General features: G+C 41.0%; 1 protein-coding gene across 1 annotated transcript in view; it reads left to right on the top strand.

The window, feature by feature from the left end:
* Nucleotides 1–25,277, top strand: part of SRGAP1 (SLIT-ROBO Rho GTPase activating protein 1) — a 281,933-nt gene that overhangs the window by 119,626 nt on the left and 137,030 nt on the right. The window contains 2 exon segments of the mRNA XM_007082210.2: nt 18,274–18,469; nt 22,852–23,014. Coding sequence (XP_007082272.2) covers nt 18,274–18,469; nt 22,852–23,014 — 359 coding nt within the window.

The following is a 25,277-nucleotide window of genomic DNA, read 5'->3' on the forward strand; positions in this document are numbered from 1 at the left end:
CTGTGTGAGGCTCTATTTGAATTCTTTACGTGTATTATCTAATTTAATCCTCATAACAATTAAATGAGATTGGTTCCAGTGGAGGTTTAAGTTTACATAAATTACCCAAGGTCAGGACTCAGAACTTCAAAGGAAAGAAAATTTCACTTATACTAACAGAGGAAATTTTCCCTTACACTCAGCTGAGGAAACAAATCTTTCTATAAAATTTATGACTAAGTTCTCATTGGACCCAGTCTTCTCAGCTGTAAGGTGTCATGCAAACCTTAACCTACCATATAGTGAATTCTTCTTAAGCTTCTCTTGACTGGGCAGGTCAGGAGTGGATGGGGAATGGAGATGGAATTGATTGAATATCTTTTTCCTGAATTAGGCTTAAGGGACAGCATAGCAGAAAAAGGGTACAGGTATCAAAAAGGGAAGTAGTGATACGGAAACCTGCTTTTGTAGTGCTCCCAAGTATGGGAGGTTATGGGTGAGTAAATTTTCTTATAGTGGACAATGAACGTGGTAACAGTCTTCTATTTAGCCTTTTGTTCCCAGAGTGATTAGGAAAAGATGTTAGGTTAATTTTGAAGGAAGTTTCATATCTGAGTAGTCATACCTATTTCCTTATTAACCTTTAAACCTTTTCTTTTAAGTATTTCTGTATTCGCTTCTCATGACTTGTCTTATTACATTCTAGACTTTCTGATTGGTTGGCTTTATTTTGTCTCTTGAGTGCACTTGTACAGAGTACCCTTTTGGAAGTTTGAAATTTAATTTGAAAAGTATTTTTGTGAATTCTTTGCAGAGGGGGAGGGATGTCCCAGCTTATTCATCTTTATATAAAAGCAGCTAGTGTGAGTCATATCATTGGCATTTTGATACATATTTGTGCAACCAATGGATGAGTTCTTGTTTTAGTTCAAGGAGACTTCTCTAAGGGTTAGAGTTGCCAGATAGTAGCACGGGCTGCTCTGGGGAGACAGTGAATTCCAGGCAGGCATGAACTTGGGAGAATTTGATCACCAGACACCAGATAGGGCTAAACGACTTTTTTTTTTTTTAATGTTTCTTTATTTTTGAAAGGCAAAGCATGAGCTGGGGAGGGGCAGAGAGAGGGAGACACAGAAGCTGAAGCACGCTCCAGGCTCTGAGCTGTCAGCACAGAGTCCGATACAGGGCTCGAACCCACAAACTGTGAGATCATGACCTGAGCTGAAGTTGGACACTTAACCAACTAAGCCACCCAGGTGCCCCAGGACTAAATGATTCCTAAGGCTTATTGTAAATTTGAGATTCTGTGGTTGTTTTATTTCTCTAATGTGTCCAAAGAAGAGAGACACAAAAAGTAAATGGGAACACAGATTATTCAGGAAAGCCTTTGATAGCAGTGATGGCTAATGGGATTTGTACCAGCACTGGGAGAAGTGCTTTTCTCATTTCTTGAGTCAGCAAGAACCGTTCTTGAGAAAGAGTTCCAATAAGATTGGACTTCAGATCATCTTCCAGTTTTAGGCTGAGCCCCAGGAGAGAATGGTGAGAAGGAGAAACTTCTAGTATTTTCAATTCCCAGAAAACTAGCGTGAGTTGTAGAGTAAGTCAAGCCATTGGCATCCAGGTTACATATAAATTCACTTAAAAGCTGGGAAATAATATTAGCGTCACCTTGTTTTGATTGATTTTCCACACACCGTTTACATTGCTGCCTCATTTCTGAGGTCCCTCAAATTGTCATTAATCTGCATTTTGTTTCTGTTATATTTATGACAGTTGAGGGTATTATCTTGTCCAAAAAGCTCAGAATTTCTGTCCGTCAGAGAGCACACAGTGGTAGTCTGGAGGCAAAACCTGGCACAGAGATGGGTTTTGCTTGGCCTGTACACTGTTTTAATTTAATTAGTTGCTGATACTGAAAAATTTGGATATTTTGCCCAAAAATCCAGATTTCAGGCTTCTCTCAAAAACACAAAATCAGATTTGGCATAACTGCATCAAGCTTCCTATGCAGCAACTGTGACCTGGAGCTTGGTGGCTGGATGAGGTGTGTGTTCCCACTCAGCATGGTCATTACCTTCCCTTGGTATTTTACACCCTGTCACTTCACTCATTGATGGGACTTATCCTGCCTCTGAGGGCATTTGAGTTTTTGACCCTTCCTCTGTTAATGCTCCCATGCACATCTTAAGACTGTAAGTAGCTATTATTTATTTCAGTCTCAGGAAGGGACTGCTGAACAATGTAAAGTGTTTCATTGGATTTGGGCAGAGTGCTCTGCCTTTGGGATGATCCCAGCTAGTCAACCCTATAACCAGAGTGAAGAAGAAAAAGTGTATTCATCCTGTGCCGTGCTGCTGGCATTCAGGAGAGCCCTGACTAGGAGACGGAGCCTGGAGTGTCCTGCGGTCTGTCGCTTGCCCGAACTCAGGACTCCTTGGCACCTGCACTGGGGAACAATCCAGTGGATGGCAGAAGGCTCAGTGCCATCCATTCAGACGGCTTTCTGAATGCCGGCAGGCAAGAGAACATCAGCTGTGCCTGTGAAGTAGTGTGAGTTCTCACCAGAAACATCTAAATTAAAAGGAAGGGGAAAAATGTGCTTTGGGTCAATGTGGAAAGCTCTTGGTTTTATTGAAGTGGTCTCATTTTTACTGAGAAGGAAGATGGTACAAGAATTCTGAGAGATTCTACCTGCTTTTAGTGGCCTTTCCACTCCACCCCTGAGGTGCCAGATAATTAAAATGCTCCAGGAGCTTCATAATTGAACCATGACAATAGAGTGAATACAAAGAACTTCTGCTTGGTCTCAGAGCTACAATTAGTATTGGGGTACTGTGAAAGAAGGGCATGGATTAGTCACATGCTCAACCACGGAACTTGAAGTTCCATCACACGTGAACTTCCACGTTCATGACCATTCATGACCAACTTTGCTTCCACCTAGGTTTCTAAAGGTTTAAAAGGGGAAGATCTTATGACTCTGACCAACTTACACTTTAAAAACAAAAAACACATTTATTTTGAGAGAGAGGGAGCAAGAGGAGGGGAGGAACGGAGAGAGGGAGAGACAGAGAGACAGAGAATCCCAACTAGGCTCCATGCTGTCAGCACAGAGCCTAACTTGGAGCTTGATCTCCTGAACCATGAGATCATGACCTAAGCCAAAATCAAGAGTTGGACACTTAACTGACTTAGCCACCCAGGGACCCCTACACTTTGGTTTTAATACGAAAATGAAGTTATGCTTGACCTTGAGATTTTGTTCTCATGCTGGCCTAAGACTGCAGCCTGGTAGTCTGATATCTGGGATTTGTTAGAAGCAGATGTACTCTTCAGAAATCTAAGGGCCCTCCGGTGCCCAAGACTGGTTCAGTGACTTCTTGAGCACCTTTGTCACTTCACATTTTTTTAAAAATTTATTTTGAGAGGGAGTGTATGTATGGGGAGGGGCAGAGAGAGGGAGAGAGAGAGAATCCCAAGTAGGTTCCGGGCCATCAGCCCGGAGCCCAACACCCCATGTGGGGCTCAATCTCATAAACCTCCAAATCATGACCTGAGCTGAAATCAAGAGTCGGATGCTTAACTGACCAAGCCAGCCAGGTGCCTTCACATTTATTTCATTTTTCCACCTGCCCTATTTCCTCAAATACCCCTCATTTTTCCTCTCTTATCTCTCTCCCTCTTCTCAATTCTTTTCTCCTTAAGCTGTTTCCCTTTATCCTTCTCCTGCTCCAACCTTCCCTCTTTTCCAAACTCAGTCTATCAGCTCATCGTTTTTCATCTTCATCTTTTGATGACTTCTGCATCTTACATAAGACACAAGTATTAGAAAGTGGAGGAGGGACGGTATAGTATCCCCCAAACTGAGAAGGCACTTAGAGATAAGAAAACGAAGCAGGCCACTCCACATAGTTGACACAGAGTTTTATTCAGGGTAACTTACTGATGGAGGATCGGGCAGACAACAGTCCAGCTGCACCGTGATTCTCTGCAAAGTCTGGACCTTAGTCCGCACAGTTTAGAGAGCAAGCAAGGGGTCGTCTGGGAGGGCACAGTAGTGAGATCAGAGCGTTCACATGCACCTCGAGCGTTTGTATACACCTAATTGACAGCTAACCTATAATTAGATCTTGTAGCACTACCACCTGTGCATCCGGAAGGGGAAAGACTATGTTCTCTCACAGATTCACGGGAGGCCAAAACATGCCTCCTCCCATCCTGGCCCTGGTGAACATTCCTAAAGTGCGTATGGTAATCTCCAAGGGTCCTGGAACACGTGCTTCCAAGGAAAGTCATCTAGCAAACATGAACAAGATGCAGGGCCAAAGAGAGAGTCACTGCTGTCAGCAACCCCACGACAGTGCTATTTAACAGAGTCAGATTTAACAGAGGAAGTACACAGTGTGGGTAGAGACCTGGGGAGCAAAGGTTCAAGTAAAAGGCAATGTCTAGATTGTGGATGCATAACATCGGGGGAGAGGTGGAGAGAAGCTCACTGGTGCTGAGGATTTGGAGGAAGGACAGCATTTCACAACAGTGCACTGGCCTACTCATCTATCTGATCATATTTAAAAATCAGTGTCTTCCAGATAAGAGTAGCTATGTAAAAGAGTGGACGTGGCAGGGTGCCTGGGTGGCTCAGTCGGTTGAGCGACCGACTTCGGCTCTGGTCATGATCTCACAGTTTGTGGGTTCGAGCCCTGCGTCGGGCTCTGTGCTGACAGCTCGGAGCCTGGATCCTGCTTCAGATTCTATGTCTCCCTCCCTCTCTGCCCTTCCCCCACTTGTGCGTGCGCTCGCGCTCGCTCTCTCTCTCTCTCTCTCTCTCTCTCTCTCTCTCTCTCACACACACACACACACACACACACACACACACACAGAAATAAATAATCATTAAAAAATTTTGAGGGGCGCCTGGGTGGCTCAGTCGGTTAAGCGTCCGACTTCAGCTCAGGTCACGATCTCGCGGTCGGTGAGTTCGAGCCCTGCGTCGGGTTCTAGGCTGATGGCTCAGAGCCTGGAGCCTGCTTCCGATTCTGTGTCTCCCTCTCTCTCTGCCCCTCCCCGATTCATGCTCTGTCTCTCTCTGTCTCAAAAATAAATAAACGTTAAAAAAAAATTAAAAAAATTTTTTTTGAAAAAAGTGGACATGGCAGAGGTCATAAAGCTAATATTGTATTTGAGATCTTATAAAGAGGTATAAGGTTAGAAGATGCTAGGATTTTTACATTAGTATTTCTGAACTGCTTTTTTGTTTGAAGATGAAATGATACAGTATCTTTTAAAAAGTGTACCTTTTCAAGGTAAATTATAAAATGGATGGGCCACAAAAGAGATAAGAAAGGTAGAAGATAGGTATTTTGAATAATTTGTCATTTTAAGCTACTTTAATTTGAAAGTTATATCTAATTAAAGTGCAGTAGAAATGGGGCACCTGGGTGGCTCAGTCGGTTCAGCATCTGACTCTTGATTTGGGCTCAGGTCATGATCTCGCAGTTCATGAGTCTGAGCCCCACATCAGGCCCCAGGCATGGAGCCTGTTTGGGATCCTCTCTTTCCCTCTTTTTCTGCCCCTCCCCTGCTGATGCTTGGGTGCACACATACACACACACTGTCTCTCAAAATATAATAAACTTTTAAAAAGGTGAAGTAGAAGGCAACTCTGATCATATATGGTATTTATAAATCCTTCCATTCCGTATCAGTAGTCTATTGAATATAGTCGACACTGTTCTCCCTTGTCTAAATTAGCATAAAATAATTTTAAGAAATCTGTTGTCAGTAATTTGGCAGGAGATGTCATTTTCCAGTAATTTCATCAGTTAGGACATCGTCCTACAGCTATCTTTTCTAAAAGTGAATAATCAGCATTTGTTTCTAACTTATTAAACAAATTGAAACATTCGCTATAGTAAATGAATAGGAACTGAATAAAAAAAAGCATCCCTTACCTTTTTAGAGTGTTTCCTTTAAAATTCCCCTAATAACTGGCCCAGCCCCTGCTTACCTTATCCCCCCGCAAAATGGAACAGACTGCAATCCGTGTAATGCCCTGGACCCTCCAGGTAGTCTTCTGCCTGTGCTTTTGTCCATAATACCCTTCCCCTCACTGCTCCCAGCTCAGCACTTGCCTGTTTATCTGCTAACTCTGGTGTCCCCTCAGAGCTCTCCCCGATTTCCCTGGGCACTTTGTTGTTCCTTCCTGTGTGTTTTCACAGCACTTTTTTCGTGCTTCCCTTACAGGACTTAGTGCGCTGCATTGTAAATGATGATCGTTATAAAAATAAGTTACTTGTTTTCATGTCTGCAGACTTGGAGCTAGCCTGAGAGGCCCTGAGGGCACAAAGCAGTTTGGTTTATCTTAGTTTCCCCAGAGCTCAGCACGTGGCACACGCTTGGTTTGTCAGATGAGTAGTTAAAAGCATTTCTTTCCTCACTTGTTTGAGTGGACATTGTTGAGGTGAACATTGTTGATTTCAAGTTTTGCAGATTATGTGGGTAAAAGTTGGATATTTGTGCAGGACTAGAAATATTGTTTTATTGTAGAGTTTGGCTCCAATCTGAGGATAAAATAAAAGAATGTTATTTTTAATACATAGGTTGTCAATCAAGTTGGACATTTTCTTTGGTACTTTGAAGAGATAAAATAATGAAGAAAATTAATGTTTCTGACGTTTTAACAAGCTGATGTTCAGTATTTGCTTAGGCCTGAAAAATCTTGAAAAATAAATGTAAATAGATATGAATATATGTATTTTAATATGATCTCTTTTAAGGATTTTGTAGCCTAAACCCTCAAAGGCAATGATTCCATATTCCAGAACTGTGACTGTCAGTAAATGGAAAATGAATGTTGAGGAAGCATAAGTACTTGACCGCGTTCTGCTTTCTTTTGTATCAGCTCCTGAACCAGAGTTGCAGTTCACTTTGAAGCCAGACGTTATTGGAGCTCTCACTTATTGAACTGTAGTTAAATCAAAGATGGAAATTTGCCAATAGCGATCCATTCAAAGTCTCTAATAGAGACCTAAAGATAACTAAGTGAAATGATTAGGGTTTCCTTTGTCATTTTCCTAGACTAAGGTATTGTCTGTAGTAGAAGTAGACGTAGAAAATATCTTTAATTGAGAGATGAGATGTGTAGAACACGACAGTCCGTGGATTTAACGGGAGTCTTTTTCCACCGTTGACCAAATAGAATATGGTTAATGGGAAAGACCTTATAGGGCTGGATGCCAGAAGGACCACATGGAGCAAATAAAGAAGGGGTAGTGATGGGACTATGGGTTGTGGGGAGAGGAAAATGGAAAACCATTTTATGATTTAGCAAAATGTGGGTCCTGGGTCCATATGTACATAACTAAGCCCTCTGATACCTTGTTATCTTTACTGAAGCAAACGTATATCAGAGATGGTTATTGAGCATCTATTATGTGTTGTATGGAAATTTAGAGACATGATATTTGTATTAAAGGGATTTATAATCTGTATAGTTCAAAGCTTTACAATAATTTTAACATAGTACCAATTTCTAACAATTTACGACTTAAAAACAATTAAAAAAACAGCAATAGTTGACCTAAATACATAATTTCCCATAAAGCCACAACATTCAGAAAATACCAGGGAGTTAGTCACTTAGCTAGTTTTTATAAAATATTTGAATTTTGTGGGGAAGAGGAAGTTCTTTTGGCTTTCTTGATTTAAGTAAGTATAGAAATGCTTTTCTAAACGATGCTAGATACTTGGCAGTTAAACTTTATTTGCTACATTAAGTTGTATACATTATCTATATACATTCTTTCAGATTATCTAGAAGGCCAGGTCTGGATCACTTGGACTTGCTTCGTTTGATTATATACTATGTGTAATTGTTGAACGTTACCATTTTGTAGCATGCTGGAATTCAAGCTTTAGTACTTAATAATTGTAGACTTTGGACAAAATAACCTCTCTCTGCTTTAATATCCACATCTATGTAGTGGAGTCACTAAATAATAGGATTGTTGTCAGAATTAAATGAGCCAAACTGTATCCAGTACCTTTCACAGAATCAGGAATTTAGTAGGAATTCAGTATTGTCTCATATTTACCATGTAAATAGTAAATTGCTTGGGAGGTTAAACTGTGCACTTTAAAATTGTCATTACTGCAATAAAGAGAAGAGCCTTAATTTGAAAAAGCCTCAATTTGGTACGCCTGACTGGCTCAGAGCATGCAACCTCATCTTGGGGTTGTGAGTTCGAGCCCCACATTGAGTGTAGAGATTACTTTAAAATCTTGAAAAAAGAAAAGAAAAAGCCTCAATTTGCAAGTGATTCAGTACAAAAGATTAAACTACTTTAAATGTTTTTCATTCTTAAAACTTACTCCACAAAAATGTGTAGGCTTTTCTATTTACTCCATGAGGCTTCATGTGGAATTATATCAGGAAAGAAAGTCAACGTTTAGAAAATGCCTTGAACCTTTGAAAGATCACCAACACAGGCCATTCCAAAATGTAAATCCTTGTGCTTTCTACAGACCAGTGTTTTCCACACATGGTCTTTTTCTGGTAGTAAAAGTCAATCTAATACTGGCTGAAATGTGCTTGCTTAATTATGGAGAAGTTAATTAAATCTTACCTCTTCTGCATTCCAAATACAGGCACGATAGTGAATCATTTAGATCTGTACTTCCTTAAACTGGTGTTTCTTGCAGGTGTATTAAACAGCAATAATTGATCACCTTAATTTACTGCCTTTTATCCTGGCTAGCTGGCTTTCATCTGGGGGGAAAAAAGGTGCAAATTTGTTTTCCATACTTCACCTGAAGATGTTATCTAGGCCAAAATACAATGTTTAGCTTTCAAAAGCTATGAAAATGGATGCTTTTGTACTAAGCTTTTATTCTCAAATGATACTGACATTAATGTCCTTTCAAATGGAGATGTTGTGATGAAAACTTAAGAATGTAGATATGGCCTCTCTTTAAGTGTCAGAAATGTTGTGAAATTGACTTTACTTTTATATGCAAAACAATGAGGCATAACTGTACTGAGAGGAGTTTCTTACCTTGTTTTATTCCAAAAGGTTTTATCATAATTCTACTCCCCTCAAATTATTCTAACCATCTCTAGAGTTCTAGGATCAGGCCATGGTTTTCAGCTTAGAATGGAAGCAACCTGATGTCATATATGTCTGTGCTATTTAATTTGCTTAAATTGTTGGTGATATCCTAATTTAAAAGTAGGAAAAAGGGGCGCCTGGATAGTGTAGTCAGTTAAGCATCTGACTCTTGATTTCAGCTCAGATCATGATCTCACAGTTCATGAATTCAAGCCCCGCTTTGGGCTCCCCCCTGACAATGCAGAACCTGCTTGAGATTTTCCTTCTCTCCCTCCCTCTCTACCCCTTTTCTGCTCATGCTCTCTCAAACTAAATGAACTTAAAAAAAGAAAATAAGTTGAGGCACCTGGGTGGCTCAGTCGGTTGAGCGTCCAACTTCGGCTCTGGTCATGATCTCACAGTTCACAAGTTTGAGCCCCGTGTCTGGCTAAACAGCCAGCTCAGAGCCTGGAGCCTGCTTCCTATTCTGTGTCCCCTCCTCTCTCTGCCCCTCCTCTGCTCATGCTCTGTCTCTCTCTGTCTCTCAAAAATAAATAAATGTAATAAGTAAATAAAATTAGGAAGTAGAAAAAGACTAGGTTTGGTCCAGCCACCCTAAATCTCCTTCCCTAGAACCTAACTCTTCTGGGCCACGCTATCGAAAATAACATTTTTAGTTCAAGGAACTGTGTTTCCATCCCCCCAATTTGCACAGCCTTCCAAATTCTGCATATTCTTTAAAGGCAGTGCAGGCCAGTGCCTGCCCTCTAAAGGGATCACTGATGATAACCCGTTAGTCCATGAGCTTTCCTTTTCTGAAAGTCCTTTAGCCCTGTGTAGTCAGCATGATCAAATCTAGAACTTTTTTTATTTTTCATTACATATTTTATATGATACAGTGTTTTACAAGATGAGAAAGTCTTTTCTCTTTAAAGCCTTTCATCGTCTTTGAAAGGGGGGATATAACATCTATAATTAGTAACCATTTTGCAGTTGAGGAAAGGTGAGTTCCAAGAGGTAGTTACTCCTCCAAGGTCACACTTCTCACTGCAGCTAGTGTCTTGCTACTCTGTATTCTATCCTATATTTGCCTTATGCTTAAGTTTTGTCTTCTAATCAAGCCTGCTAATTCTTCAAAAGCCTTTTCTGATGAGACCTCCACATTTCAGATTCTACTTACGAGAAACTTGGTTGCTAATCTACTCGTATCCTACAGGAGCTTTGGCCATATATGGCCAGTATATACCAGTATATGGTCATATACATGAACGGTATTTCTTTAAAAATTTTTTTAATGTTTATTTTTGAGAGAAGAGACAGAGCATGAGCGGGGGACAGAGAGAGAAGGAAACACAGAATATGAAGCAGGCTCTAGGCTCTGAGCTGTCAGCACAGAGCCCAACACAGGGCTTGAACCCAGAAACCACGAGATCGTGACCTGAGCTGAAGACGGACGCTTAACCGACTGAGCTATCCAGGTGCCCTGAACCATATTTTTAATTTTAGATTTTTTAATAGTCGTTTTGAAAAGTGGAAAGAAACATGAACAGGTGAAATTAATTTTAATAATGTCTTTTATGTAACCCAAAGTCTAAATTTTTAAACTTCAACATTAGTAGTTATCAGTGAGACGTTTTACATTCTTTCTTTTTTCGTACTGAGATTTTGAAATCTGGGATTCCTGGGAGGCTCAGTTGGTTGAGTGTCTGACTCTTGATTTTGGCTCAGGTCATGATCCCAGGGTCGTGGGATCAAGCCCTGGGTTGGGCTCCACATTGAGCGTGGAGCCTGCTTGGGACTTTTCTCTCTCCCTCTGCCCCTCCTGCTCTAACACACACACACACACACACACACACACACATACACATGTGCAAGCTGTCTCTGAAAAAAAGAAAAAAAAAATCTTGCCTCTAGTTTACACTTACAGCACATCTCAGTTTGGGCTAGCCACATTGGAAGGGCTTAGTGTGACTAATGGCTACCTATCAGGCAGCATAGCTCAAAAGGTTCTCTACAATGTGTTTGAAAATCAGCTTCTCCTTTCTGATAACAGATTAAATGGAAATTCTCATTAGTTCCACACCAGATGACAGAAATGAGGGATTCATAACTGATTAAAATAATAGGCTTAGGGGAGAACGTGGATACCATTCAATCTTATGAGTGTTTTTATTGTTGTTAGTTCGTTTTGCCCAGAAATTCATAGTTCAGACAGGGAACCATACGGTTTACAAAGCCAGCTCTTATTTCGTGAAGTGTAGGATGCTTAGCGTTTCACTTATTTAGTTATTTGTGTGGTTTTTCTGGAATGCACGTCTGATTATGTATCTCCCTTGTTCAGAATTGTTGAGTTCTTCTTCACTTGTGTCTCCTGGAGTTGCTCACTGGAAAGATTCACCTGGGCACATAATTAAAGTCCCCTCCATTCCAGGTCCTGCCAGACCAACAAGATAAAAATAGCCAGCTGAGCTCAGGGGACTGGACATGGTATTTTTAGTAAGCACCCCCAGTGGTTCTTGTCTTGAAACCAGTTTGGGAAACTGGCTATTAAGATATATAAAATCTTACTTCTTGTAAGTAAGATTCTTACTTCTTACTTCTTGTAAGTAAGCCATGGGACTGCCCTAGGAACCTAACTGGACCCCCCTAGCCATCCTGGGTTGGGTTGCCGCAGCAGAGAGGCCCTGCGTGTGCGTGTGCTAGTCCTTGGGCCCGGGGGACCCTTCCCTCTGCCCATGTCAACAAGCTGCCAAGTCAGCCTCAGGATCACCTCCTCAGGGCCCACCCCTTTGCCCAACCGTGTAAACTTGTGCACACCTCCCCTTACTCCTTGACATTCATACGTTAAGGCCCTAAAGGTCAGCGGCTCTCACCATGTGCATTGCCTGTCTTCTCACAGGAGGGGGCTCCTGACTTTCAGTCTGTTACTTGTAGCCCCTGAAGGAGCCTTGCCCACACCCACGGGAATAGTCAGTGACCGTAACGAGGGCCTGCTGATGCGAGTCGTAGCATCTTCACCTGTTTCGTGGTGGTTTGCAGGCGGTGGTGTACCTGGCATTCCCATCTTCCTGTTTAATCCTCACCGGTCTCTGGAGGTGGGACTGTTGTTTCACAAGGTGAAATTTGAGAGGTTAAGTGACTTGCCCCACGTCCAATGACTTGTGATTGATAATGCCGTAACTCCAGTCTGGGTCCGTATTGATGTCACCTAATTTCCTTGCAGAGCGTAAGAGAAGCACAGGTCTTGGATTCAGGTTTCTGGTGAAATGGAGAAGTGACCTTTGTTTACTTTTGTGGATTTTTCTTTTTTGCTCCAAATTTCTAACTAAACAACATATTTCACCCGAGTTTGCAGCTGGTGTTTAATCAGCAGCTGCAAGGTTGTATGGATACTCACATGAACAGCGAGCCCGTGAGCAATCGACAGAACCTGTCAGAGTCCCACTGAGTTCTCTGAGACGTTCCGACCGCTCTCCCCTATCATTTGGGGGAAATACCTTATATCCATTGGGTGAAGGTACTGATAAAGCCTAACAGCCTTATTATCATAAGGAAAATCTGAGCAAACAAGACTATGAAAAAATTGAGATGGTTTGTGATAACTTAGAAATGTTGCTGGACGATTATGAGTGTTACACCCCATCCATCAGTTCTGTGCACTAACCCTAGTCATTTAGTAACATACCAGAGAAGCAAGCCAGTCCCATAGACTCAGTCTTTCCACGAAATATGCATCAGCCTGTGGCCTCACACAAATTTATTTTAAGAATTAGGACTTCCTTTTTAGCAGAGCAATAGGAAGAAATGCCTCTGTTTCCTCCTTTCCGAGTCAATTCCATTTTCTTTAGTATTAGCATATTTTTATAGCTTAGAGGAACTATTTCAATTCTTTTTGCAAATTAATTGAGTAGTTTGAAAGCACACTTTTCTGTGTCTTGTTGTTGGATTATTAATGTTGGTTCCTTCTGTGGTAATGCTCTGGCAGGACAGAAATGAAATAAGAGTCGTTTTTTAAAACACAGCAAATGTTAGCCTTGTGAAAATGGCCATTATTATTATTTAGGAGGTCCTGACCCAGATTTAAATAATGACTGCTTAGAGCCTCCTCAGAGGTGGCATTTTTCTGCCTAAAAAAGATTGCAGTATTTCATGCAGTTGTTGGGGAGTCATGGTAATAAGTCCCTCCTGATGTTGTTAGGTAAATCTTTTCTATACCATTAGAAATTATAGCAATTAATAAGGTACCAGTGATCCTAGCCAGTTAGTTCATTTACTGTTCTGGCTTCAGAAGATGAAGTAATAATACTGAAGCAAGAGCCACCATGAAAACATCATTTTAAAGTGGTTGCCCTTATGTTGTCAGATTTGATTAACTACCAGAAATTATTAGACATGGAAATACGAGGATTTATTTTGTTGCTATTACGATTATCATCATTCTTAGAAATGTCTCAGCAACTGAAATTTCATGAAATTGTGATGCAATAGTTTATCTTTCTCTTTTAAGTTTATTTATTTATTTTGAGATAGAGCAAGAGCATGAGCCGGGGAGAGAGGGAGGGAGAGGGGGAAGAAGGAGGGGAGGGAGGGGGAGAGGGAGAGAGAAGGAGAGAGAGGGAGGGAGAGGGAGAGGGGCAAAAAGGGGGGAGGGAGAGGGGGAGAGAAGTAGGGAGAGGGAGAGTGGGAGAGAAAAAGAATCTTAAGCAGGCTCCACACTCAGCACAGAGCCTGTCAGGGGGCTCAGTCCCACAACCCTGGGATCATGACCTGAGCCGGAATCAAGACTTGGACACTCAACTGACTCAGCCACCCAGGCGTCCCTGTCTTTTTTTATATAACAGCTATAAATCACCCATCATTTAACTCACCCACTAAATGTGTACAATTCACTGTTTTTCAGTACGTTCACAGCTTTGTAACCATCACCACAGTCACTTTTAGAACGTTTTCATCGTCCCAAAAAGAAACCCGCATACCCCTTAGCAATCCCCTCCCATTTCTCCCAACTCCTCCAGCCATAGTAACAACTCATCTGCTTTCTATGCATTACTCTGTTCTGGACATGTCATAATGCAGTTTCCCTTCATGACTAGTTTCATTCACTAAGGTTATATTTTCAAGGCTCATCTATGTTGTAGCGTGAATCGCTACTCCATTCCTTTGTATGGCTGAGTAACCTTCTATACCTAGACCACATTTTATTCATCTGTTCAACAGCTGATGGACATGTAGGTTGTTCCACTTTTCAGCTAGTATAAACATTTGTATATAAGTTTCTGTGTTCTCATTTTTCTTGGGTATGTACCTAGGTAGGAGTGGGTTTGCTACATGTGTGTTAACTCTGTGTTTAACCTTAGGAGGACCTGCCAGATTGTTTTCCAAAGTAGCTGTGCTGTTTTGCATTCCTCCCAGCAGTGAATGAGGGTTCTGTTTTCTCCACATCCTTGTCAACACTTATTATCTGTCTTTTTTATTATAACTATCCAAGCAGGTATGAAGTGGTGTTTGCCTCTTCTTGACAGCTGATGATGTTGAGCCACTTTTCATCTGCTACTGGCCGTTCGTAGATCATCTGTGGAGAAAATGTCTATTGAGATCCTTTGCCCATTTTAAAAATTGGATTATTTGTGTTTTTATTAACGGCTTGTAAGAGTTCTTTATATATTCTAGATACAGGTTCCTTCTTAGATACATAATTTGCAAATATTTCTCCATTCTATGTGTCGTCCTCCCACTTTCTTAGTGGTTATAGCTGTATACCTTGTAATGTACGTATCCTTCAGGGCATTAAGTCTTGTAGGCTCTTCCATCGTCTGGGTCAGCTCCTCTTTCCATAGCTTCCTGGTGCGTTTCTCCATTATAGCAGAGAGCATAATGTGTTCATACTATCAACTTAGGATCTGTATTTCCTACTGGAATGAGTTGTGTCTTAGAAATCCTCCTAACTCCAGTTAGACCCTGCCTAACACAAAATAGGAGCTTGATTAACTAAATTAAAATGGAGCTTGAATCACCAAAAAAAAAAAAAAAAAAAGGATCCAGATCAATACTAATATAAAAAAAATAATAGAAGGGGTTCTGAAAGATTGTCTTTAAAGCATCTGCAGGTGGGTAGGAAGCTGTAATCCCTCCTACAGAAATAAGACTCAAACTTTCTCTAGAAATCAGTCTTTAATGTGATACTTTCACTGGTTCCAGCCCTAATGATTCTTTGGTACCTCCAATGACAGCTACATCCTATAGCCACCTGTGGTCCCATTGCAAGGATTGATATGGTATGGGGCACAGTGCATCAGTGGCTTCTTTGATATGTTCTGAGCAGTGGACCAAAATGTATAGGACTATTTTATTCATTTATTTAAAATTCTTTTAAATTCATCAGTGCCATGTAATGTTAGATCACATCTAGTGAGGTCACGTGAATAAAGCCATACCACATGTACTGGGAAGTGACCTACTCTAACATTGTGCTACATTGTGGCTCGGGTATGGTGTAAGGAACTCAAAGGTTTTCCCTTTCTAACAAGACATGTCTTATGGTAGTACTTGTATATGATCTTTTTTTGTGATCTTTTCCTCATTTGTCTCCACCTTGTCTAAAGTAAAGAGGTAATCAAACAAATTCTCCTCCAGATTTTAGAGCGTATTTTATTTTCTCAAAACCATACCCTAGGTTCTGTCCCTTCACATTTTCCTTATTGAAAATGCTGCTAGTGTCCTGTTTTGAAGGGGAAATTACTGATGATACGAAATAACTGTTACTCCCAGCAAAAAGAGGATGAGGTTTTTAACTGTTTAAATACAGTCCTCCTTCTCAAAATTCCCTGGCTCTTGATTTTAAACCCTGAAAGAGGCAAGCAAGAGAAAATCTAAGAATGGGGATGAAGAAGGAACCCCTGAGAATATTTGTGTAGTTCTCTTGAGATCTGTACTCTCAGCCACTTTTCTTTCTTTTTATTTGGCACCAAAGCAGCTTAAAGGGGGGGGGAGGGAACCCTAGCTGACAGCCCAAGACGATTGATTTATTTTCTCTTAGCACAGCAAGATGTGCTAAAATTACCAAATCTTAAAAAGGCTTACTGAGATTCCTGAATGAGAAATCCCCCCACCCTTGATTTCTTTTTTCTTCATGAGACAAAAATAGTTCTATATTTGTGGGGGAAAGAGCTTGGCAGACACAGTGATTATAATACTGTATTGAAAAACACTTACTTTGATTGACTAAAAAAAAGATGCTGTTCATGGTAGTTAAAAGCCTGTGATAATGTTTTCACTCTGGTGTTCACCACACTTCTATGAGATTAATAACAGGATCCTGCAATCTAGAGGTGGAGAAACCAAGGAAGGACACTTAAGAAATGCTCCCTGTGGGACACCTGGGTAGCCTAGTTGGTTAAGCATCAGACTCTTGATTTCAGCTCAGGTCATGGTCTCACAGTTTGTGAGTTCAAGCCCTGTGTCAGGCTCTGTGCTGATGGTGTAGAGCCTGCTTGGGATTCCCTCCCTCCCTCTCTCTGCTTTCTCTCTCATAATAAAAAAGAAACTTAAAAAAAGAAAAAAAGAAATGCTTCCTGTGCTTTCCCAGTCCTCCCCCTAAAGCCTCGTTGCCTAGAACATGACATTATTGAGGGCCTTGTTTCATAGTTATTGTATCTTTTTTGCCAGGATAAAGTATTTAATCTCCTTAAACCTCAGTTTCTTCTTTGTAAAATGAGGATAATATTCGTACCTACTTTAATAGGGTGTATAATAGTGTTTGATTATTGGTAGCCATTATTGAATTGAGCAAGTTTCCTGACTCCCCATTCAGAACTTGACCGGCCTGCTGATTAAACTTGAGCTTGATTAAACATGGCCAAATGTATGTACACATATTGTGAGCTCAGTTTCTCGCTGTTGAAGAAGGATAAATTAGAAAGGGATTGAGGAGGTGTTATTTGGACATTTCTTTCTTTCTTTCTTTCTTTCTTTCTTTCTTTCTTTCTTTCTTTCTTTCTTTCTTTCTTTCTCTTTTTCTTTCCTTCCTTCCTTCCTTCCTTCCTTCCTTCCTTCCTTCCTTCCTTCCTTCCTTCCTGTCTGTCTTTCTGTCTTTTTCTCTCATCTCTACACCCAGTGTGTGGCTCAGACTCCCAACCCCATGATCAAGAGCTGCATGCTCCGCCAGCTGAGCCAGCCAGGCGCCCCGGACACATTTCTATATCCTACTACATTTATCTTTCCCAAAGAGAGGGCTTTTAGGGAATACTCACTGACTCTGGGAAAGATGAAATAAAGTTTTCCAGTATGAGTTTTCTTGTCTGGAGGTTAGCGCTGGGTCTCTCAGACAAAAGCAAGTCAGAGTTATTACTGTATCTCATTTTCCAAAACACACAGGTTCCTTTGTTACAGTCATTTACCGATAGTTTTGCATGACACACGTTTGCTTTTGTGTGTGTGGTTTATTTCCCCTAAATCAGTAAAAGACTAACCTTCACCTTCCTAATGTATTAAAAATCATCAAAGGATTCTTTTCAGGATTATATGTGTCAATAGAACTGTTAGTTTGAACAATGTGTAAAAACTGAAGGCCAAGTGAAGCGCCTTTGATGTTGGAACAGAATAATAAAGTGGAATCTGAGGATCCCATTTATGAACGGATTATTTGAATATAGAAAGAAATTATTTTTAGGCAGGGCATCCCTATAAACCCAGAAGCTGTGAGTTTCACAAACTAGAAATTCATGCACTAAATAAAAATTACCAGATGACAGTGTCTGTATGTGTCTACCAACTGGCACATATGTGGTGGTTCAGAAGTCTGGAAGGAATGATGCTCACATCTTTGCCATTCAAACTTGAAACGGATAGTTGAGGTAAAGCGCTGTCGAAAAAATTACAATGTACTTAGCTACCCAAAGATGTCACAGGTTACGAATTGTTATCTTAAAAGCCTTAATTTATTTGCCCTCATGACTCCATGCATGTTTGTGGCATTGAAGATGTAACCCATATTTGCACCCTCATTTATTACATTCTTTCCTGGGACTTGGCTCATTCTTTTAAAGGGTCAACAGATTATGTAAAGAACCGATCTGGACCCAGCAGTCTCCTAAAGGTCCGATACAGAGCTAAACATAAAATAGGATTTGTTACTTTTGTCTTGCACGTAACTGCACACCTCAGTAGTTTTCACAAAATCGCCAAATGGATTCTCTTCTTTCCTTAGAAATCCGAGCTCAGCTGGTAGAACAGCAAAAATGTCTGGAGCAGCAAACAGAGATGCGAGTTCAGCTTCTCCAGGACCTGCAGGATTTCTTCCGGAAAAAAGCTGAAATTGAGACGGAATATTCTCGGAACTTAGAGAAGTTAGCTGAAAGGTTCATGGCAAAAACAAGAAGCACCAAGGATCATCAGCAGTACAAGTAAGAGAGACTTGACTCAAATGCTTTTTTCCAAGGTGATAGCCTACCACCTTACCACCTTTCTTGGTTTTGGAATGTTCCATCTTTGGTGGATAAGCTGTTGATTGGCATATCCCCACGGATGAAAGCCAACTCTCCGCATTTATAATTTGTGGGCACCAGTGTATCGCATTTTTAAAGTATTCTCTTGACATTTTTTTCTTTCCAGTAAATATATATTTGTGGATAACTTTATATATAGGAAGAAAAGGTGTGTGTTTATAAAATTCCTGCTTACAGAAAAGTGGGAGTTGGTCTCTACCCCAGGAAGATATTTCAGTGGGCACATTTACAACGGCTGCTTCTTCAAGCAAAGACCTCAAGATTTGTGTCGTGATTTTGTATGAAAATAAGCAATAAGGGCCGCTTACGTTTAGCTCCCCACACCTCAGTCGCATTTGTGATCACTACAGTTGAGACTGACTTAAAGGAAGAGTTTTTAGTAAACTGCTTAGGACCAAGTGTAATTAAACCTTGAATTAATTGTACTTCATTTGTTTAAAAAATACCTACAGATTTTATGATAATGAAATTTACTCTGTAATTTAGCTCCTAGAGACTGAGAAAGAGCAGTAGGCAACTTTACGAGAGTATATAAGTATTGTGACAGCGTAAGTGCAGGATGCCATGGGCAGACCCGATGGAAATCCATTTATAGTGGAGGTGGGGAAGGGAAGGCCAAAGAAAGATCCTGGCAGAAGTGATATGTAAGTGAAGACATGCAGGACTAGTTGGCAAATCGAGGGGACCAGAGCAAGGTGTTCCAGGCAAGGGGAACATCCTGTATCAGGGAGCAGAAGGGAAGGGGGCGTGGAGGGCAGTTTTGTCGAACAGAAGGAGTCCAGTGGGAGTGAGTAGTGAGGTGGTGAGCTCTGTGGCCACAGGTGTAAATTTCACCATCTCCAGGAGGCCTGTAGGTCACACTGGACAGTTTGAACTTTGTCCTGAGTGCATGAGAAGCATTTGGAGAGTTTTAGTTAGAAGGGTGAACCAACTCAGACCTCATTTTTAAATGATGACTAAGACCACGGATAGAACTGTGGACTGGAAGAAGCCATCGTAGAGGGAGGGAGACCACGTAGGGGGCGCTCACAGTAATGGCGTGAGCTAGCAATGCGGCAGGGAGAAAGAAATAGGCTTTTGTCTCGGGATATTTAAAAGGGAGCACAGTCTGTCTTTCCTGGAAAAATAGTAGACTAGGCAATCTGAAAAGTATTTCTGCTGTAAAACTCCCAGAAATGCTGATTAAAATATAATGGGCATCACTGTAAATGTGTAACTGAACTCATAGGGAAGGAAGGGAAATTTCCAGGGGCCAAAAAAGGAAGAGGGGACTCTAAACTCAAGGGGACAGTTATAGCTGCCCTTAAGTCCCATGTGGGGCAGAGGATGAAGCATGTGCAAGGTAGAGAGGTGGAATGGAAGACCTCCCATCACCAGCCCTATCGTATTGCCCCAGCCTAAAATCCGGAGCAGCAGAACTATCTCTGTACATTGGTGAAAGAGAAAATCTCCTATCCCCTTGCAGAAACACGGAGTGCAGTCTGCTCAGGCTGAGCTCCAGACTGGAGGGGGATGTAGAGAAGCCTCTCTTTGTCTTCACTGTTGGCTTTGCAGCACAATCTTGATAGGGAATGCTTTTATTTTTTTTAATTTTTTAATATTTTTGATGGCTAACCTCTAGTGTTGGCCCAGTGTAGAAATAAATCTTAGGATTCCCAGGGTGGACAAATGTCAAATGTACTTGACCGAGACTAGAGTTGGAAAGGAGGCTGGAGCCAGTACTGAATTCACATGTATAGTAACTGTCCCTTTGTAAAGTGATTACAAATAAGAAGACAGCCCATTCATCCATTCAGTAAATATTTTTGAATGTCTTCTGTGTTCCGCACTTGGTAATGGGTTGTGAACTGAAAACCTGTATGGGCCCATGCGCCTCAGTCTGATCTCTTAGTGGTTCAGCTGCCCCTTTTTTCTTTCTCTTGGTTTGTTCAGATGGTTTTTGGTCAAGGTAAACAGTGTGGAATTTTCTTTGACTTGAGCTTATTGAATTTGGGACTGAAGATAAGTCTACAGAAGGGCCAAACCAGGAGTAGGAAGAAAATCAAAGACAGACTTTATGAAAGCCTTGGACAGACCTGGCTTGAATACTGGCTTTCCTGGGTGACTTTGGTCAAGTTGTTTAACCTTTCTGAGCCTTGGCTTCCTAACTTGTGAAATGAGATTTTATGAACATTAAATGAGAAACATGACAAAGTCCTTGATGAGATTGATAGCCCTCATGAGTTATGCACTCAGTGTCCCTTCTCCTCCTCACCAAACAAATGTTAAATCTTTGGCAGTTCTCAGCTTTGGGATGCTCATTGTGTAGAACAGCCCTTCACTTAAATTTACCACTGACAGATGACCAAGGCTTAGATCAGCCTTCTTGAACTCAAAGACTCTGATACTAGTTATGGTCTTCAGAAAATCAGCATGCCTCACTAAGCTTCACCTCTCTCACTGATAGAGTGGATACAAAGAATTTCTGCCTTAAATTGTAGTGGTAAGGATTACGTAGAATTAATATGTGTAAAATCTTTAGATCAGCCTCTAGATAAAAATAGCTAACTTTGTATAGCACTTACTATGGATCTAAGGCATTATAGTAAGCATTAAAAGCTATATATTAACTGAAATTATCCCCATAATAATCTTACAAGTACTGTTACTTTACCCACTCTACAAATGAAGTTACAGAGGCGTAGAGAAGTTTAGATAATTTGGCCAAGATCACATAGCTAGTAAGTAGTTCTGGGACTTGAACTTGGACAGTATAGATCCATATTCGATGCTCTTGTGTAGTATTTCTTATAGGAGGTGCTCAGTAAAGGCCAGCTGCTATTATTGTTATTGTATATTATTGTCACTTACTATTAAGGCAATAATATATGCTTATTCAGTGAGTGAAATAACATTTATTTAATGCTTACCTGGGCAGGGCACTCAGGATGCAAAAATGTAGGAAACATTCTCAAAGTAGGAAATGTTCTCAGAGAATTTATGGGTTACTTCAGCATAAAGGATATACATAAAAGTTAATATATTAATGTAATGTATACCTCTTAGGCTGACTAGATAGAGAATGTCAGTAGAAGGGCTCCTGTTGTCTGCCATAGAAGCAATGCCCCTTGCTTGATGGCTTTGATTTAAAAAAAAAAAAAAAAAAAAAAAAAAAGGTTCTCTAGGTTGGGGGTGTAATTCTAGTGTGGCAGGAGGCTTTTCTAGTTGGTACCGATGCTAGGGCCCTAGAACAGAGGATTTTCCCCCTACAACTGTTCCTACTTCCGTCTGAGACTTCCCCTTCCTTCCAGAGAGGATTTTGATTTGATTCAGTGTCAAATCTTGAATTGGAGGAACTTAGAGGCGGAAAGAGTTGACTTTATGATTTCTTTCCTAATTTAATGAATATTCAGAGTCATAAGTGAGTGTGAATAAGATAACATGTCCATTACAAATGGCACCAGTGCCCCTGAGTGGGATAAGCATTCTTGTGCCTTTTTTGTCATTTTTCAGTTAGACTTAAAAAAGAAAGGAAGAAAGAAAAGCAATGTCCTTTTTTTCAAGGCCAGTTGGTTACTGTTTTGTTTGGAGGTTTCCTTTAAGATTTTTTTTACAAGTCATATTTTGTGGTTTATAGTCACGTTTAGCTTTATTCTCTAGAATAAAACAAGGTGTAGTTACAAATCTGAACTAGTTTAATGACAGGTCACAAGGCAGTAAACCTCTTGGTTCTATTCACGGGCCTTCAGACAATGCTATAAAGCTGTGATTCCCAGGAACACTTCTTGGGAAGCTGGAGTTTATAGATCAGGGGATTAATAACTAATCCTCAAACGGATGTCCATGGAAAGCGTACCTAGCCAGCTCTCTTTTCCAGCAGCAGACTGAACATTCAAGGCAGACTTTGTAAGCAGTGGCAAACCACAGTCTGTCTGTGAGACAGTAGTCAATAGATTTTTATGTAAATATCAACTACTTTCTTCAATGGGGTGTTTAAGGCTGAAAGCCTGCCTGAGTACTGTGTGTATTAGGGTCCCTGGCCCTTGTCAGGAGTGTGGGTTTTGACTGGTGTTCTGGTCCAAGGTTTTCTTTCCAAGCCTAGGCAATTGCTGGCTTTCTGCCATCACGGCCTGGAAGGCTGATACGCTGGCTCTTGAGTAGCCGCTATGAGCAATGCCCGGAGTAGGAAGAATAGCGACAATACCCATCTGTTGGGGCTCCTGGTTTGCCTTGCTGACTTCCCTCAGCTGGTTGGGGCAGCTTTGAAATTGATGGTAATTCTGTTTTTCTTCACTTCTCAGGAAAGACCAGAACTTGTTGTCTCCAGTGAACTGCTGGTATTTGCTTCTGAACCAAGTGAGACGAGAAAGCAAAGACCATGCCACTTTGAGTGACATCTATCTGAACAACGTGATTATGCGATTCATGCAGATAAGTGAGGATTCCACCAGGATGTTTAAAAAGGTACATTCCGTCACTCCTGCCGTAATGTGCTTTCTCGTGAGCGCGACTGAGAAGGAGTCTAGTGTCTTCATTACTTCATGGTACTCTGTTAAGTTTTAGCTACAAAAATAAAAGAAAGAATATTTTAAAGACACAGAACCAAAAGTTTAACCTGAGCAGGCCTGCTTGTCAAGTTGTAAATCACTGAATCTGTGACCTGAACGATGTGAGCAAAATTTTGAAATGAGATGTACGTGTAGACTGTACCTCTGTCCTTAGGAACGCATTGCCTGCAGTTAGGAAAAAATAGACCAGAAAGGACAAGCCTTCAATTCTGTGTTTTGGGCTCACACATGATCAGACACTTGTGAAGAACAAGATAACCAGATGTGCTGCTCTCTTGGAAAAATGTTACTGTGATTTTTTTTTTTTTCTTGCTCTCACCAGACTAGCAGCCGAGGCTGTGAGAGGGTGACAATGAAGAAAATTCCACTGGGCACAAAAAATTCAGTCTCTTACATGCCAGAGAGCTTCCTCCTTCCCAAATCCATTTTAAAAATAGGAGCTGGGCTTTTAAACCTTCTTATCGTTGTTACTACTCTCAGCCAGCTCTCGGTAATTTTATTTTCGTTGAGAACAATAACAAAATTGGACCATATCCTGTGTAGAGAACGCAGCTACTCTCCCAATGAGAGTAGATTTTAGTGTTTATATTTATAGGACATCAGTTCTCCCCATCTCTCCTCAGCTTTGTGCTAGTGGTATTTGCTGCCTATACCAATATCTGTACTCTATTTGACAAGCATTAGTTTCAGAAAGTGGGGGAAAAGAACCCCCTTGTTGATTAATGACATATTTATGTTTCAAAGGGACCCTTGAAAACAAAGATGTAGTGTTAGGCAGGCCAGCTGGAAAACCTCTTAGCCATGTTTGATGTATCCACATTAGGTTCTATTTCTGACCTAGAAATGGAATTTAGTGGACCCTGGGTCCTCTTCTGCTCTGTGAAATAGGGGGAAGAAAATGTTTCAAACAAAGGAGGATCTTAAAAAAAATCTTGGAAGAACATATTAAGAAGAGAACAGGGAGAGAAATACCCAATGTGTCTTAAAAAAAAAAAAATAGAGATCTGAAAAATAGTTTAGATGGAGCCATGAAAGTAAAATAATTTTCTCAGATGTCAGCCGTTTCAGCCGAGGCCTCATTTAGTTCACTGGCTTGTTTTTGTTTTGGTTTGTTTTGGTTTGGTTTTTTTGAGCATCTTCTCTGGGGAGGAGATGGTGTTAGGTCTTGGAAAGGCTGCATAGAGGAAGAAAAAACAGTCCTCCTGCTCAAGAAGGTCCCATTCTATCCAGATTTAGATGGTGCTGTATGATGTTTCCAGTGACAGGAAGGCTGGCAACCATTCAGCTAGTGTGTCTGGGGCCAGCACCCCAGCTGAATTCATTTATCTGTCTATTTGACAAAATATCTTTAAAAGGCCTAAGGAAGCAGAGTTAAAAGACACATCCCTGCCTGCGTGGAACTCATTACAGTAATTAACAGTCACCCCGCTAGAGGGACGCACAACCTGCTGTGAGAGCTTGAAGCTGGAGATCTTCACCTTACTGGGGGGTCAGGAAATTCTCCACAGAGGAGGGAGTACTTGGAGTGAGACCTGTTGGGGAAGGAGGTGTCCATCGAGCAGGCAAAGACAGCTGTCCCACGGAAAGCAGTCACGTGACATGTTCAGGGAAAGGAAAGAGTTCGATGTCACTGGGCCGGGTTGTAGGTAACTGTTAACTGTCGTTACTATTACAGGTATCCAGTGCTGCCTTTCTCAACCAAATGTAGCACACTACCCACCCCACCTTTCCATGCATATTATTACTAGAGAAAGAAAGTACAAGAGGCAGAGAGCAAAAGGGAGAGATTGGAACTTACTGAGAAGCCAGATCAGCCCCCTGGGACACATTTGTCAGCTAAAGGAACAGGAAGCTTAAACCCTACCTATCAAGTCCAGAGAACTTTAGGTCCCTTTAGATTAGAAAGCAAGACTAGTCTTTTCTGCCCCCTCCCCCACCTGTTTTTTCTTTTTTGATTATCAAACCTTTCTCTTCCGTCTAGCTCTTCTTCCATTATTGTGGTGCCAGAAGCATATTTTCTATCAAAATGGAAAGAAATCATCAGAGCCAGCCTGAAGTGACCTTTAAAACTATTATGGAGTCCTTAGTGAGCACAATGCTTGTCTTTCTTGGGAGAAGATTTTGAGACTTCTTCATTTTTCAAAAATACCCCCAAGTCT

Source organism: Panthera tigris, chromosome B4 (genome assembly GCF_018350195.1).
Source record: "Panthera tigris isolate Pti1 chromosome B4, P.tigris_Pti1_mat1.1, whole genome shotgun sequence".
Classification (NCBI taxonomy): Eukaryota; Metazoa; Chordata; class Mammalia; order Carnivora; family Felidae; genus Panthera; species Panthera tigris.